The sequence below is a fragment of the Saccoglossus kowalevskii genome, chromosome 16, assembly GCF_978046115.1.
Source record: "Saccoglossus kowalevskii chromosome 16, keSacKowa6.1, whole genome shotgun sequence".
In the NCBI taxonomy this organism is placed as follows: domain Eukaryota; kingdom Metazoa; phylum Hemichordata; class Enteropneusta; family Harrimaniidae; genus Saccoglossus; species Saccoglossus kowalevskii.
Genome location: NC_140656.1, coordinates 10,813,617 through 10,831,388, shown reverse-complemented (window position 1 = coordinate 10,831,388; position 17,772 = coordinate 10,813,617). Strand labels below are relative to the sequence as shown.

Sequence of the window (17,772 nt, the reverse complement as noted above, 5' to 3'; positions counted from 1 at the left end):
ATCAATTGGCATGCAAAAGATCATTTTTAATTAGCGACTTGTCTTAACAATTCACAAATGACATTACGTGGAAAACCAAAATGGGTTTGATCATTTGCTAAAAAATTTTCTCCATGCAGAATTTGTGTTTCTCAAAACCTCCCCAAAGTTTCTAATGGTCAAACCCCGAAGACAAATGTTTCTTACAAGAGCACAGAACAAGGCTACTTTGATATGATTAATAAACATCAAGTCTGTATGACATTAAGTTCAGTGCCCAATGTTGGAGATCCTCCATTCTCATTTAAAATGAAGGTCCATGACTTAAAGCCTAATTAATATACATTGCTTGTACAACAATCCCACTTTGTGTATAATGCAAGAAAATAACTTGGAAGAACTTATGTTTGTCAGCCTATTTGTAACCTATGTCCCCTATTTTAACAATGGAATAATACATGTTTCCATTCACGCTTATGGGAGATGGTTCTATCTGGTGAAAATGATAGGGGATGCAAGATATAACAGGCAGGTTAATTTTAAGTCATGATTTAACAAGATTAGTACATAAGATATATATATTTATATATATACAAAGTCATCAATTGAACACTTCTCTGCTAAGAAAAAAGTTAAACATGCTAAAAATACAATAAATGCTCAAAACATCAACATGTGGCAAATAGTCGCCTGTGGTGGCGCTCTTAATTCTCAGTGTATGGAAAGTAACAAAAAAAATATGCAGATTTGTCTCAAACTATTCTTAAACAAAGAAATATTTGAAAAATTTATTAAAACTCAATTCAAAATTAAACTACAAGCATGTAATCCCTTATGCAGCGCAAGAGCTTCTAGAAATGAAAAAAACATTGAATGATCTTGTAGAAATCAACAATGAACGCAAAACATTTCTTTTGTAAATAACTGTGAATCGCTACAAACAAATTGTACATTAATTAATCTAACTTTATAATTCAATCTATGGGTCTTAGCTGAATCATCTATGGTCGCATCATATTTCTAAGTAATTATATAATCAGGTCGCAGACATAATCATGTACTGAGGTATTTTGAGCTTTACAAAATGCTACAACTTTCGCGCAATAAATTGAATAAAGTTTGTAGAACTCAATAAATATCCAAAGTGGCAGGATATAAACGGCACTATCTCTAACTAAATACTTCACGGTAGGAGGGAGTCCAGGTTCCATGATATGATGAAAGCTATTTTGGAGATCATGCAACAAATAATAATTGACTTGAGCAACTTTCGTCGTCTTGTGAACAAAATTACGCAATAATTTACGAACAGTTGATCAAGTTTTTAAATGTCAATTATTCTTATTTTGTCTAGTCATAGATTTTCTACGAAATAAATCTGATTAAAATCTTGTGTGTAGTTGCTTTAATCCAGTCACCAGTGTACGACGAATATATTCAACTATTCAGAGCATTGTTTACGAGAAAACAACATGTAACACAGGCTCTGATTGGTTGCTTACACATGTAACACAGGCTCTGATTGGTTGCTTACACATGTAACACAGGCTCTGATTGGTTGCTTACACATGTAGTTTTTGAAGGCAATGATCATAACAGTTGTTTCAATCAAATTACTGTAAAACATGTCTTTTTCGCGAGCATGTCGTATTCGCGAATTTAGCAAGAGAACTGATTCGCTAATTCAAGATGTCGCTAATGACTTTTCTATAAATTTAAAATAGCCGCCAAACAAAGAAATCAACAATGACAAGAGAGATTCACTAAATCAACATTTCGCTATTACGCCATTTTACCACAATTCGCTAAAATTGCATGCCGCTTTTTCAACATGTTTTACAGTATCTACTAAAAAATTAAAAGAGATGCTGAATAGAGACAAAACTGGCCTGAACAAGATAAATATTGCACTTTTAAAGCAGTCTATACCACACTGGTTACAATGAATACAAGACGACTAATTCTGGTCATGAAATATATGGATTTAAAACATATACTCCCGCTGACATTCCGACTAAAACCTGTTACATAATTACTTCAAGAAATAAAACAATTATAATACTTTTTTTAGAGTACACAAAAATAGAACTAAGTTTGTCATTGTCACTATTCCCAGTCCTCCTTATATCAAAATAAAAAGACACTTCTGATTGGTCAATCACTAATTTGCATATGTAATGAGCATGAAATTAATGTTCATCTTTTATATGCACTGGGAGACACCAAGTTGTGCTTATTAGACTAAAAATGCTTTTCTTTGCTCGCTATTAGTTTTACATTGTTTTTCAACAATTTTCGCATATTATTCACAAAACTGTGATATTTACAGATTGTACAAACTAAAATTCCAGTCCTAAAAAACCTGGGTAACCAGGGCTCAATTCCATGCAACAGAATGGTAACAAGTGTATGGCAATCATGGTCAAATTTGGTAATGCTCTGTACTGGAAATATTTCACATGACTAAATTCTGAAAGTTTAAATTATATTTCGCTGAAAGCTCTACTAAGTGATTTATTTTTATTTTTTTCAATAAACCATGTTATTCTGGGGGAAATTTATATATAAATGACAAACAAAGTCACAAGAGCACTTCCAAGTATTACTGAAAAACAGGGACAGGAACAGTGACAATGACTTCATAGTATTTTAATACTAAGTAATATTATGAGCATGCTTTACACCTATGTCTTTTTTTGCTGTTTTTATCTACTTTGATATTGTCAGACGTTCTGTTCCGTAACTGCTCTTGATTTTGTCTTTTCACATTGAGCACTAACTGTGTGATTGCGTTGAACATCTGCAAGTCAAAGAATTGATAGAATAAATAGTGTTCTCGTCAACAGGTTAGTGTCTATGTCATTTAAAGTCATATACAAGGTAGTCAGAGATAAAGAGCCAAGCAAAGGCTTCATACAATAACAATAATTTTGAACACAGTCCAAAACTATGAGACTTTGAACATTTCTGATTTAATTTCATGATAGACAAATTTTCAGGATTCTGTGAGTATTATGCAAAATCTAGTAACAGTGAAATTTCACTTGGGTCCTAAAAACAGACAGTCAAATTAACTTCAGAAATGTTACTATAACGACCTACCAGTATACATCATCTTAAAATTTAGATATAATGTAAATGTATTAATTATTCACTGGGTTTTAGTCTCGCTATTTTCACAATGAATGTGCTCGAAACATCAAAATAGTGAAATTAAATGTTAGTGAAAATAAATGATTTTACAGTACGTGAATATTATAATGCATATGCCATACCAATGTTTGTCCAATTTCGCTATTGTGTTTTTATGACTATTTAAAAACACTCTAATCACATGAATAACCTGTGAATTACACATGGTGATTAATGCTAGAGGATTGATGATCACATCTTGATTTTTCTTTATCTGCCACTGTTTTATAGCTATGACCAAATAACTACACATATTGTATTGGTACAAGTAGCATTTTGATCAACACACAACTTTACATAATAAAAATGGTAAATTTGAAAATCAAGCATCAAATCTGTAATCTGAAATATGTTATAATGTATGTTAGACCATACCACATTGTTCTTTAAATAGGAGATGGAGATGTGAATCACATTGTTTGACCATCTTTATAATAATAAGAATGGAACTAAACAAGTTATAAGAATCTATTGAAGCAGGAAATATGAAACTAGTATGACTTATTATCACTGGTGAAAAATAATCAACATAATCATGTCTCATTATATATTCAAATTCTTATTTTTGAGGTCATGTATATGGTTTCATATATGGTCATGTTTCATTATATATTCAAATTCTTATTTTTGAGGTATGTATATGGTTCCATGTATGGTCATGTTTCATTATATATTCAAATTCTTATTTTTGAGGTATGCATATGGTTCCATATATGGTCATGTTTCATTATACTGTATATTCAAATTCTTATTTTTGAGGTATGTATATGGTTCCATGTATGGTCATGTTTCATTAAATATTCAAATTCTTATTTTTGAGGTCATGTATATGGTTCCATATATGGTCATGTTTCATTATATATTCAAATTCTTATTTTTGAGGTATGTATATGGTTCCATATATGGTCACATTTCATTATATATTCAAATTCTTATTTTTGAGGTATGTATATGGTTCCATGTATGGTCATGTTTCATTAAATATTCAAATTCTTATTTTTAAGGTCATGTATTATTTATTCAAATGCTTATTTTAGGGTGATGTTTATGGTTCCATATATGATCATGTCCAAAACATAAAATCAAACTCTGTACAATATGTGGTCCCATATAAAAGAATTTAAGAAAGCATGATAATATTTCATTTTTCAAGTACACTTACCTCTTCTACATTGATATTATCTTTAGCGCTAGTTTCAAATAATTTTATACCCATTTGTTCTGAAAACCTCTTGGCATCTTCTGTTACCACTACCTTCCTCTCCGGACAGTCATTCTTATTACCAACTGAAATGAAAACAGTTTTACCAATACACTGTAATCTCAATATAATGAACACCTTTATAATGAATTTTCTGATATAAAGAACACATAACATGTCTCCCGCTTACAACAAACCCAATGTAGTATGTGCTTCAATATAGTGAACATTTCACTATAACAAACTAATTGTATGTCTCCCAAAGAGTTCATTATAACAAGGTACTGTGTAGCAGGAAATCAAATAGGTTACTGTTTTAGAAGTTTCAGAGACTGGCTTTGGTTGAACAGAAATATTTTCCAAAAGATCAACACTAAATATTATTATAGATTAGCATGACTCCCAGTTATTATTATTTATCAATATTTATTAGTTATTATTTATTGCTGTATTGTTATTCTTTTATGTAATCTATGGCAAATAAACATTATTACTATTATTAATGTAAATTAAATTCATATTGCAGTAGAGGCTATGATATATTTACAGTAACACCTGTGATTTTGAAAATTTACACATTTCACAAGTGTGGTGGTCACATGACTAGACAGAACCACTGGAAATACTCACCCAATATCCTTGCAACATCATCACAATTCTGATCTATTTCATGAAGCCATCGTTTGACATTGACAAATGAATCAGCAGCAGTTACATCGTACACTACTATAACACCATGTGTACCACGGTAATATCTGCAACAACATAAATGTATAAATTTAGAGATATGTGCTAGATTTTACACTGCAGAACATCATAGAAACAGTACCTTCGGGCCATTTTTCTGTAAATTTTTTCACTACCTCGGAAGATGGATCTAAAGGTGCACTTTTTGTCTCTGAGTACAGACTATAAGGAATATGCAAAGAAATTCCAGGCATTGTGTGTCTTGTTTTTAAATGATATTGACATAAGATGTTATAAGAGTTTTGAAGCTAGCTGCAACAATTTTAGAGTCAGTCAAAAACACAAACAAAGAGCCTTGACTCTTTAAGATGAGATAGGCTGGGAGATGGAGAATGATTCTGAAAGTAAATATTAGAATAGAGGTGGAGTAGCCATATGGGGGAGGGCGCACTCAAAAAACCCCTTTTCCCCTTTTCTTTGTATTTGATGGTTTAGTTCAAGTGGGACTTCCAAAACATGGTCTTTTTCGTTGTTTTTGCAGGCATGCTAGTATACCCCTCTTTTTAATTTCTCCACGAAATTTAGAACACATCACATCCCTTGACCATCCAAGTGCTCACTCACTAAGAAACCCAAAGGAAAGAAAACAGGCATAAGCCGCATTTGAAAATCTCAAAACTAAGGATGAGATAAGTGATAAAGAGATTTAAACCCAGATGAGGAAACTGCAGAGGATATCAGTAAGTTTGTGTTTGGTACCTATACATATTAAATGTTTTAGTGCTAGTTTACATCAACATATTAGACCAAAACGAGGGCCGTATTCGTTCACATATTAAACCAAAACAAGGGCTGTATTCGTTCACATAATTGACCAAAACGAGGGTCGTATTCGTTCATACATTTGGCCAAAGCAAGGGGCATATTCGTTCACATATTTGACTAAACAAGGGCCGTATTCGTTCACATATTTTACCAAAATGAGGGCCGTATGTGTTCACATATTTGACTAAAACAAGGCCGCATACCAGAGTGGAGGTCAAATATGTGTACAAATGCACAACATTAGTGCATTACGTGACTTACAATATGACAAACAGACCTGAAGTTTGAACTGGCCAATCACATTCAACTGATTGTGTTGCTATAAACGTGCATTCATGGCTTTGTTTACACTGTTTACATAACATTTACATATTAAAGATATTGCAGGTAGATGATGTTACACTGCCTAATCAACTGATAACTACATTTTGAATGTGACAAAGTTTGAAAACCAACAACTGACATCGAAGAGATCAAGGGACAACCTGGAGCTTGAGTTTGAATTCATGCAGGGGTCTAGTTCCATACTTCAAAATTTGCTATTTTCTATAATCATATGAAAGTTACTGGTTGTCATGGTTTGATTCTATTGGGGGAGGAGAAGGGGGGTATGTATACATGTATAATGCTGGCAGGTAATGGTATGTAGGAAGCCATTCATTCTTTAGTCACAAACCCAGACTACTTACGTTGATGTAATGGTCCGGAACCGCTCCTGACCAGCTGTATCCCAAATCTGTAGTTTGACTTTTTCACCATTCACATCAATGGTACGAATTTTAAAATCGACGCCAATAGTCGTAATGTAGGTACCTGCTGGGGAAAGCCAAAATTAGTCTACAATGAACACCTACATGTAAAGCGACAATAACCATACAGGTTTGTCTTTTGAAGAATAAATTTAAAGTGACTGGTTAAGTCACACTCAATGGTACATGTAAAATACATTCAAACAAATGACCCATAGTAACGTATAGATGTAGGTATGTGACATTATCGAATACAAAAATGGTTCAGACTTTATGCAAATTATTAATTAACTCAAGTATTATTACTTATTAAAACTACATTTCAAGTCTGGGCAAGTTTATGAAATTTGAAATGCCAACCAGTGACAAATATTATATTGTTATATGTTGATTGTTGGGTAGATAATTTCTATGGAAATGCTATAAAATAATTGTGGCTTTTCTCAGGGTACTCAAAATTGTGACACTAGCCCTGCATTAGCGATTATTTTAAAATACTTCAATTTCCATCAACATATGCCAACAAAATTTCCCATTTTTAATTGTTGCGTTCTTTGTTTCACAAATTCTGTATCAGGCATTTGAGAACATTTTTCAAAATTATTTTGAAGCAGACATTGATAAAATGTTACCGTACATGCATGCAAATTTCGATTTTTTCCAGCCCGACTGAAATACTAATGTTTGGGCATATGGCAGACCATAATTTCAAACACTACTTTTGCTTATGAAAAGTGTGTGGCTTTTTGATAAAGATTGGAAAATCTTGCTTATTCCATGTAGGATTTTTTTTTCAAAATGACCTCTGTGCCGATACAATTTTCTAATGGACATCCCCTAAACAAATGGAATATATTATAATCTAGTACATTGCCGGAAGCTTGTAGACTGACCTGCAAATGTGTTATCTGCAAAGCGTAGAAGTAGACTACTCTTACCAACTCCTGTAATAAGAAATGAATAAATATTAATACATCAACTCAGACAGATATGAGGTCTGAAGGTACAATACATATAGGAATGAGCAATGAGTTAATAATAATAATATTGTATGGCTGAGATCCTGGTCTGGATTGGCAGAAAAGCTTAATATTGATACATTGTAACAATGAAATGGCTGCCATCTTGAATTGGCTCAGCAAATAAATATACTAGTACACACTGTCTGTATAAAACTGCAATGTCACGATGGCGAACAGATAGCATGGATCTTATCAAGCCTAAAACCACTTGCTAACTAGCATTTCCACTATTACATATATCTTAATTTGTTTCATTATGAATGATAGTTGCACTAAAACCACAAGAAACAAGGGTTTATAACAAAAACAAGAAGAACAAGAACAGACATCTCTCCTCATACACCTTTCAGATAAATTAAATCTATGTGAACATGTAAATTAAAATTAAAACACAATGAATATGCTCAAAACATTAAAATAGGGAAATGAAATGTCAGTGAAAATAAATGGTTTGACAGTGTGTTAATCATTACAATTTCTGTTAGGAATAACTATGCAAATGATATGCAAATTAGTATGTAAATTCACACCACCACAGAGGTTTAAAATTCTAGGGAGAGAGTATTATACAAAATAAGTCAATATGAATGACCTGGCATATAATACCGGTTAACGCAATTTTTGATTTTGAGAGAGCGCTCTTTCAATGTACAAAGTATTGGAGATGCATTTCTAAATATGTTAACATGATGAGAAACCATATAATCCCTTATATAGTAATGGTCTCTTGAAATGACAAACAGGGATTTCCGTTTCATTCAATCACTTCTTTATTGTCAGGGAATACAATTGAGTAAAATCCACACTATTCACACAACAATGACACAATGTAACCTGATACAGTTGGCAGTCTACATGGGTGTATACTAATATAACTTATCACCAATGACCCTAGAAATTTGTGGCACATGTACTTTTTTTCTAGATACCATATGGAGTCAATAATTCTTTGCCAATTTACAAAACAGACTGCTACAATTCTCCAGTGAATTATAAACAAGTGACAGTACACAAATGCTCCATACTTTTCAAGATAAAATACTGTGAATTACTTAAAGCAGGGAAGTCGTCACCTGCACATGCGTCAGATGACCATAGTGTGTCATTGTTTACAAACACGCTTCTACCCATGAGCCTTTGATTTTTAGCGTGTGTTGTTATCATCGCTTGGGCCTCAATTCCCGCGTGTGGGCATGTGACGACCCTCCCACTTTAATAAACTAAAATTATTTTCACTTAGAATTTATTTTCGCTGAAGGGATGATTCAGTGAAAATAAAATCCAGCGAATATACCTTTTTCCTATACATTTTACATTCAACTCGTCAAAAATCAGTGAAAATAAATTCCATACAAAACGACTAAAAAGCCTTTTCAGCTAAAATTAATTCCAGCTAAAATAAAGTATTTTACAATATATTGCAGTGAAAAATGTTATTTGTGCCTCAGTTAGATGTATATGAATAAGATAAACCGCCTAATAATTTTTGCTGTCAGGATTTTTCCCAATTTGATGATTTCACGGCATTCGTAATGACAAAAATGTCTCTAACATTACCTTCCATATGATTCCTAACAAATTTTTACTGCTGCAAAATTTCATGATTTTCACTGACTTGTGAAATTCAAAAAAAAAATTGTCTCTCTCAAAATGAAAGCTCTTAATCTTTTTACCACCAGACTTTCTCGTCCAAATTTTTCTGTATTTTTTTCCTTATATTCTTCAATAATTCTGGAAATGAACCCTACCTTTGGAGCCAAAAGAAAAAAATTTGAGTCATTTTTCAGTTTTTACTCAAAAAAATTTGGCTATTTTTGTCTTCATCTTCATAAGGAAAGTGCAGACTATAAACAGGGCTATTTTGTGATGAAAAGAGGGAACTGGTGGTGAAAAGATTATCAGTACATGTGTAAGTATATTTCACATATTCTGCATTCAACCAATATATCGGTAATAATAGACATTCCTAGAGAACTTCACCCATATTTCAAATATACTGGCAATTTTTCAACAAGAGGGTAGTTACTTGTACCTACAGTACCCTAAAGTTGTTAAAACTAAATGTAGTTTCCACAACAACAGCACGACTTCCATATGATGAAATTTAATTATGTTGTACAGCAGTATATGTAGCAAACATGTAAAGCCACCTACCACATGGTACATATGACTCATACCTTTACCTGGCAGTACATCAATTTATACATTCTGGCTATTTTGAATAAATTTTATTTCCACTGATTTTTGATGAGTTGAATGTAAAAGATAGGTAAAAAGGTACTAAGAAATGTTGTGATTTCATCTCAAAAAAATATCTTATGAAATTACAATGATTTTCTCTCAAATTGTGAAATGGGTCCTTAGCTGATAAAATTTTGGGAAAATAAGACTTTGCAGGAACACTGCTGACTCAATTACATACCCCCCCCAAATCATTAAAGACCTGACCCTTAAATGGTGTTTCAAAATGCAAGAAAGATGTTTTCATGGATACCATGATTATATTCAGTGATAACTTGACTTGACATATGTCAACTTGAGAAAATGATAGAATACTGGTAAATCATGTCCGGGTTTGGTCAGTTTCATATGTACATGTATAATAGAGGACAAATGGCTTAGAATAAAAGTTTTAATATTGACTCAATTCATAACATTCTCGACTATTTTTGTATGTATTAGGGCTGTGATTTTCAGTGTTTTAATAGCATACATGTATAAATAGAGATAATAGTACATGTGTAGCTGGTTGTGATTTCAGTCAGAAGACTGCAGATACACGTAGTGCATCAATTTATTTTAATTGAATTCAATCAGCACTCTGAATACATAATGTAACGAATCATTCCCTCAGCGAAAATTTATTCCAAGCTAAAATAAAGTATTTTACAGTATGTATTTTTAAGTTGCAATTGTGGCAACATCACTACAAAAAGACAAAGCAAAGAATAAATTTTTATTATCATCAGACTTGAAGCTTTTTAGTCAGTATTATGTGACATCATGTAACGGGGAAATTAACAGAAAGCAATTACACTGTATGTATGTGATTACAGCTCTGAGAAGTTAAGTAGTGTTATGGACTGTATGTATGCACCGGAGTTCAAGAACCACATGGCATATACAAGGCAAGTACATAATGAAATTGCATAATTTTTTTATTTCAAGTATATGTACTACAATTTTTTTTGTTTTCATCCATATATTTATTGCAAACGACTGATAGAAATGTACTTTTTCTAAAGATGCAATAAAATATTACTAAAAAAATTTCATATTGGCAATGAAAATCAATGAAATGAATACATGGGATACTAAAAATAAGATCTTCAAAACTTGTGAATTTCATGCAATCTTCACAACATGACTCAAAATATGTGTATATTGAAAGTTACAACTTTTTAATCATAATCGTGATATTAATCATAAATTATAGATCCTTTGTTTCACATCTAAATACATACAGGTATTACTTTGATAAGAAAAAAATGTAGCGTTATATGCAGGTCATAAGAAACAATATCAAACAGTGTTTTCCAAAGGAACATGAAACTGTCAAGTATGGTGGCTGATTTGCATAATATTATCTAATTTGCATATCCATTTGTATAAAAAACAAACATTTAACACATTAATACTCTATATATTGTTCAAGCATGTTATTTGAGTGGCAATGCTTTGATAACACTTGCATGCTTTTAACGGCTTTAAACAGGTTTTTTTTGTATTTCCTGATTGTACATATTTAAAGATTTAATAATATATCTCCATTCACTTTACTATATCAATGAATGCGTCCTTAGTACATACACTGTCCATCTAACCATAGGATCTATGACCTAACAGACAGATATAACAGCCTAGTAGGGGTCAATGACTTGTACACAATATTGTAAATTCACAAAGCTGAAAATTTATTTTAGCAATAAAACCGCTTGAAGTACTTGAATCTTAATATTTACATTCAGAAATATGGTTGGAGAATTGATATACTACTAGCGGTAGCCTATTGTATACACTAACAATCACCATATTTTTTCTGTAACGACTTTTCTAATATTTACTGTGACATTACAGTCAGCGTTTAATATCTGTCATTTGAACAGTATCTGGGTTAACCATAAGGTCAGACTTTTATGTAATGTCGGTCACATGTCTACTGAGTCTAGTATATTACATTGATAACACTAATGTCAAATAAGGAATAGTTATTCAGCAGTTACATGATTGTTACTACTAAAACTGTGACATTATGGAGAAGAAGCCATTTGTATGCATTTTATTTGTTGCTATCAAATATATGATTTTGACACATTTTACCAGTAAATATGAGTTTTAAGTATTCAGTTTTTGAGATGTATGTATTTTACCTTTGATTTGTATAAACACATGTAGATTTAATTTGGTTTGCATATATTCTTTGTTTTGGTGGCAACTTATATTTGATGGAAGTATTTTATACTGTAAAATGACTAATTTTCACAGGGTTTAAATTTCGCTGATTTACCATTTCAGGCATGATCAGTGGGTTTTAAATACACAGTTTTATCATTTAGATAACGTGTTCTATGCTAAATTTTACATATTCCCTGGGTTAATTTAGCGCATTTTGCAGTCAGCGAAATAAGCAAAATTAAAACCCAGTGAATAGTTAACCCTTTTATAATATTTGATTTTATGGAAAAAAATAATAAATACATTTTAAATTTGATTTGTGTGTATTTTTTTTATTTGATTTGAAAGTAATTAATTGTATACATGGTGCACTTAATATGTACAAGGCTAGAAATGTTGTGGTGAATAAGGATTTAGAAGCAACTGATTCACCTCACGGTCTAATTTCAATTAGTCCAAAGAGCTACAAAATCCAAGTTAATTTTTTAATTTTTTAAGAGCAGTAGTTTTTATATTAATAATACTTTATTCTATCATCACATTCAACAACCACTACGATGTCAAAGTTTAGGCATAGCATAATAAATTGATAAAAAATGTCTAGATTGTGTTACATCGTATTTTTACTAAAAAGTATTTTTTTTTTTCCATTTTTGATTTTCTCTATTCTAAGTAATAAAGAACAAATGATTAACTACAAGTCAGTGAAAATTCTTCAAAGGCAACAGTCCATATTATTTCTAGCAAAATGAAATTCCAATTAAAATTAAGTCATGTATAATGTAACATTCTACATCTATATTGAAATTCATATACCAATCATGACCCTATGACCAAGCATTATATAAGAAGCAAAGTTTCTTGACTGAGCCAACCTTAACTCTTCACCAGTCACCAACTGAGAATTATATTTAGATTTGCCTGGGCTACAATAAATTATGTTAAATGTAATTTCAAACTATATATATGAATTATTCATTTCAAAACATATGTCATCACAGTAACTAAGATAAATTAAAGATTGGAAAAAACCTAAGTTAAGTGTGTGTATGTTATAAATAGCATATAATTATAATATTTTTTTCTTTCTTTATTTCATCATTATTATACTTTGTTATACTTTTATTGCTATTGTACTGATAGAAATATTGTATTTCTAAAGATGCAATAAATATGATTATTATTATTATTATTATTATAATTCGCCACATGAATTTGAACAATTTTCTGATTTGTCATGTCATCTTTTCAAGGTTTACAAAGAGACTATAAAACAAGTTGGTCATTGGCTAAGAAAAACAATGTAGTAATAGTCACATGGCTGAGGCTATTTTATCTGAAAAGAATTCAAGGTTAGATGACATACCGGGTAATGGTTGTACTGGTATGCATGCAGTACATTCATTCAGGTACAAAAACATCTATGTGTACTCACTCATGCATTGAGAAAATTACACATCATTGTCCACTGGAATAAACTGAATAAATAACATACCGTACTTGGAATGTCATTCAGAGATGCAAGGAGACAACTAACATTTTATCTCATTTTAAAAACTATACCATGCTCCATTATAAAGACTTGTGTCAAAATCATGGGTGTGCTTCTATTGGTGCTATTTTTTATGCACAGCAAATCATAACGTGACATTTTTTTTTTCATTCATTTCTATTGACCTATATACATATATTTTTTGTTCATTTATTTATTTATTTTTCATACTAGTTTTAAATGGAATTTCAAATGTTTGACAGTCTGAAATAAAGATAATAATAATGAGATATCTATAGACATACTTCCTCTACCTCCTCTCAGATTTAAGTTAAACAGTTACCTGGGAAAAGGTTGTTACCATTCTGCAACCTGATCCCAAAGATTTGTATCATTTTTGTTCCATAATAACTTTTCAGATATCCTTTAGAATGATTCTGAATAATGTATTTAACGCCAAGTCAATTTTTGTCTGCTTTCGAAAAATAAACCTGCATTATTTTGTATCATATTTTTTTCAAAATTGTAATCAACACTTGTTGGCAGTGGAAAATTTGGTCTAAAATGTAATAAAAATGTACAAAATATTGCATAAAATTGTCTCAAGTAAAAGAACTATTGCTTTGATGAAATCCTCATAGAAAGGACATGCTAGTTGTTAATTAAGTTAGTGATATTGTGGAAAACAGCAATCTTGAGAACAGTGTTCTCCCTGGGCAAATTTGACACTGTGAAATTTTGTAATTGGTATATCTCAAAATATACACCTTCAGTAACGTCTATTTAATTATAAATATATGAACTTAGAGGGAATGTTTCAGAAATTGTCAAATTTCTCTGGGAAATTTGAGCTCCTCAATCACAACTTCACGAAAATAAAGCTTAGAGGGAACTTGTGATCATGTATTGAAATAAATTGATTTAAGTAAAATTCTAGATTTTAGGGGATTATTGTTTTTATGTACTTATAATAGGATAGTTCCTGCTAAGATAACAATTATTTACGTTACAGCTGCAGGGGGTAGTGCGTACAGACCTTTAAACCTTAACCTAGTTTCTTCGTAAACACCAACAGTACATTAAGTTAAAGTTGATGGGGAAATGACACAGAAATGACCATGTACCAAGATGTACATGTAACCAATGTGCCCTCTAAGCTGATATGACGTGCCACAGATGCAAAAGATATGTTGACATGCATCTGATTGTGCTAATAGACCAGTTTTCGTTCACTGCGAGACTCTGCGTTATGTGTGGAATCGAACGTAAAAACAGGACAAACAAAAGTCATAGCATCGTAGTGGCAATAAATATCGTGTGAGATTCGACAAACGCGAAAGTATTTTGGGGGACATTTCCATGCTTATTAATGTGCTATACAATGGGACAATTTCAATGAAGTAGTTCAAAAGCAAATTGTTCGATTTTTGTGGCAGACGTTCTGTGCACGTCTTTCACGCAATTCGCAGTTGAACGGTAAATCACTTATTCACAGGGGTGTCCATTGACGCAACAGAAAATTAAACACTGTGATCTTGAAAATCATTTTACTATAAGTTATGTAATTTGGCAGAATGAAATTTTACAAAGAAAATAACCTTGAATGTATTACAAAAACATGTGAATTTCATTTTACCAAATTACAAATCTATAACTATAGTTTATTACCGTAAAATCTGAATTAGAATCTGCACCCCTAAAAGAAGTCGCACTCGTTCTCTTTGAATAATTGAGAATAAACAATCATTTCTCATATGTGTAGATGCTCTAATAGAAGCCGCATCCCCTCTGTTGCATTGTATCATTTTAATAGAAGCCGCGGCTTTTAATACAGATTTTACTGTAATATTTGATTTTTGACTGCATCATTGGCTCACTAGGTAAGAAGCATGCATGTAGCAACACACTAGTGAGATCATAAATATTCTCTGTGCGTCATTGTAGTGTCATACCAGCTTAGAGGTTACAATGCTGGTCGGTGAACACCTAACTATAGTACCTACATTCTACCATGCTAACAGTAATATGAAATAGGATTAACCCGAGAAATTTATACAAATGGATGGACTGGTACATAGAAAAATTAATACAATTTTATTAAATACATAGCTAATCTGAGAGGGTTTGAAATTTCTAACTTATTCTGTATGGATCTTGAGTGCAAATGGAAGGCTAGAAAAGTGAGATAATCCTGTTACAAGTGAAAGGGAAAATCCTGGAGTTTGAAGTGGTTTCCTTTGCAGGACAAACTGAGAATTTATCTATGTGGTACATTTTGTAGCTCTGATGGCACAACATGAAATGTTAAACTTAATTGTGATTTTTTTTTACATATATACCGATATGTTTTGTTATTACATATTTGTAATCAAGTAAAAAGCAAAATATCCATTCAATGTTAAAGTGCTGTGTTGATGACATTGGCTCAGAGGGCACGCATGCAGGCACAATGAGACTATTACACAATGAAACCATGAAAGTGAAAAGAATGATAACTGCTAATTAGACATCTGTTGTATATCCATACATGTAGTTTAGTACATTTTTAACAATAGTGACTAAAATAGGGACCAAATAAATCAATAATATCAATGCATTGATGCGATTAGTCGGTGACTAAATATCTATTTTTAGCGATTACTAAAAAGCAAACGATTTCAGGCCACATATTCACATTGTGTGGATTACAAAAGTATAATGGGTAACACATGGTATGATATTTATCAATTAAATATCACTACTGACAATGGAATCAAATTCTACCACACTGAGTTGTGGCTATAATATGGTGACTTATGCATACTGCTTCACAAGGACATACAGTTTGCATGCATTATATAAGAGAGCCTGCTGTCAACTACACACTTTTTTTGTTGTTGCAACAGTATGTTTTTTCTAGCTGAACTAGAAGTATACATCGATTTACAATGTGTGATTATAGTGAGGCAGACATTTTATCCTGACTTAATGCATGCATATTTTAGAAAAAAATAGTGACTTCCTAGTTCTATATCAGAACATTATCCCTCTGTAATAACATCATAAGCCCACTTCTCCAGAGGCTATAATTAGTCAGATGCACTCTAATTGTACAACAATGCATGTTTATAGTCAGCTAATTAATAATTCAATTGGGAGGTTTTATAACAAGTTGTTCCATGGGGCTGACTAGGTGATCCATATGTTAGGATGGTAAGGTGGTGGGTTTGAAGTACTATATATAATAAATCGTGTATACATCACGTCACTCAGATTAAAAATCATTATTTAAAGAACCGTGCTGCTAGTTTATGAGGTAGATAAGGGATTAAAAGGTTTTTTATAGTAATGTTATGTCAGTGCTTACCCTACTGTTTTAAGATGAAAGAACCTCAGAATAAATCGATCTTACTTAGAAATTGTTATAGAAAAGGAAATGTTTGGTCTCATAATGTTCCAAAGTGGGAAAGAATACCAACTGTAAAAATTTGGTGGTGTAAATGCAGAACTTATGAAATGTTCATTGCACTGCATTAAAATCTTTCAATATCTCTAAATTAAACAGTCAACAAATTCAAAATATATTATTACAATTTTTACAGTTCAATTTTTATCTATTTGTTTTCAAGGATTTAATGACAGAGAGCAGTTTTTTAAGTTGTTTTTACTGCTTAAATTTTAAAAATAATTTTAAATCATTCATATCGGCACTTGTTCGGGAGTAATGTCCAAAGTTACTGGATATTGGCGTGCATTCACTTTGTGTATCGAGCGACCAGACCTTTCCTGACCCGATCAAAAAACGACTTCCGGGAGGAAGCACATCCTTTCTCGGAAACGAGGACACAATAACGGACCAAACAAACCCCAATCTCTTTCGTGAATCACTCATGTAGGAATGCCGTAAATGGACAATAACGCGGCTATCGGCTAATAAAATGGGTTACAGCTCATTCTGTGCCAAGAAACATATGCACTTCCTGTATGACTAGTTGGTGTCCCCACCACACAACTCTCACTTTAACACCCCGTTGAAAAATTGGGCCTGTAAAATACGTCTAATACTCACCACTATCGCCAATTATAAGTAATTTGAAAAGATGGTCGTACTCTTTGGCCATTTCAGAGCCTCTATCGCCACAAAATGTCCGCTGTTTCCGTGACTACAACCCCAAAATAAAGAATATTTCACTTCAGCTATACGATCCTCGTCAATTTTCGAGGGTGGAGGAACAGACGGCTGTTTGAGCA

General features: G+C 32.0%; 1 protein-coding gene across 2 annotated transcripts; it reads right to left on the bottom strand.

Annotated features, from left to right (window-relative positions):
* Positions 1 to 2,494: 2,494 nt before the first annotated feature.
* On the bottom strand, positions 2,495 to 17,742 carry LOC100371871 (ras-related protein Rab-35-like). Of its 2 annotated transcripts, none has more exons than XM_085491022.1 (6): positions 17,591 to 17,742; positions 7,527 to 7,577; positions 6,574 to 6,700; positions 5,003 to 5,127; positions 4,334 to 4,458; positions 2,495 to 2,779 (listed from the first exon to the last, which is right to left on the bottom strand). In XM_085491022.1, the coding sequence occupies exons 1-6, from the start codon at positions 17,640 to 17,642 to the stop codon at positions 2,645 to 2,647; spliced, it is 615 nt and encodes a 204-aa protein (XP_085347148.1). In that variant the 5' UTR covers positions 17,643 to 17,742; the 3' UTR covers positions 2,495 to 2,644. The 2 variants fall into 2 exon arrangements, with proteins under 2 accessions (XP_085347148.1, XP_002735152.1); XM_002735106.3 differs by having other exon boundaries at positions 6,574 to 6,697.
* Positions 17,743 to 17,772: the final 30 nt, after the last annotated feature.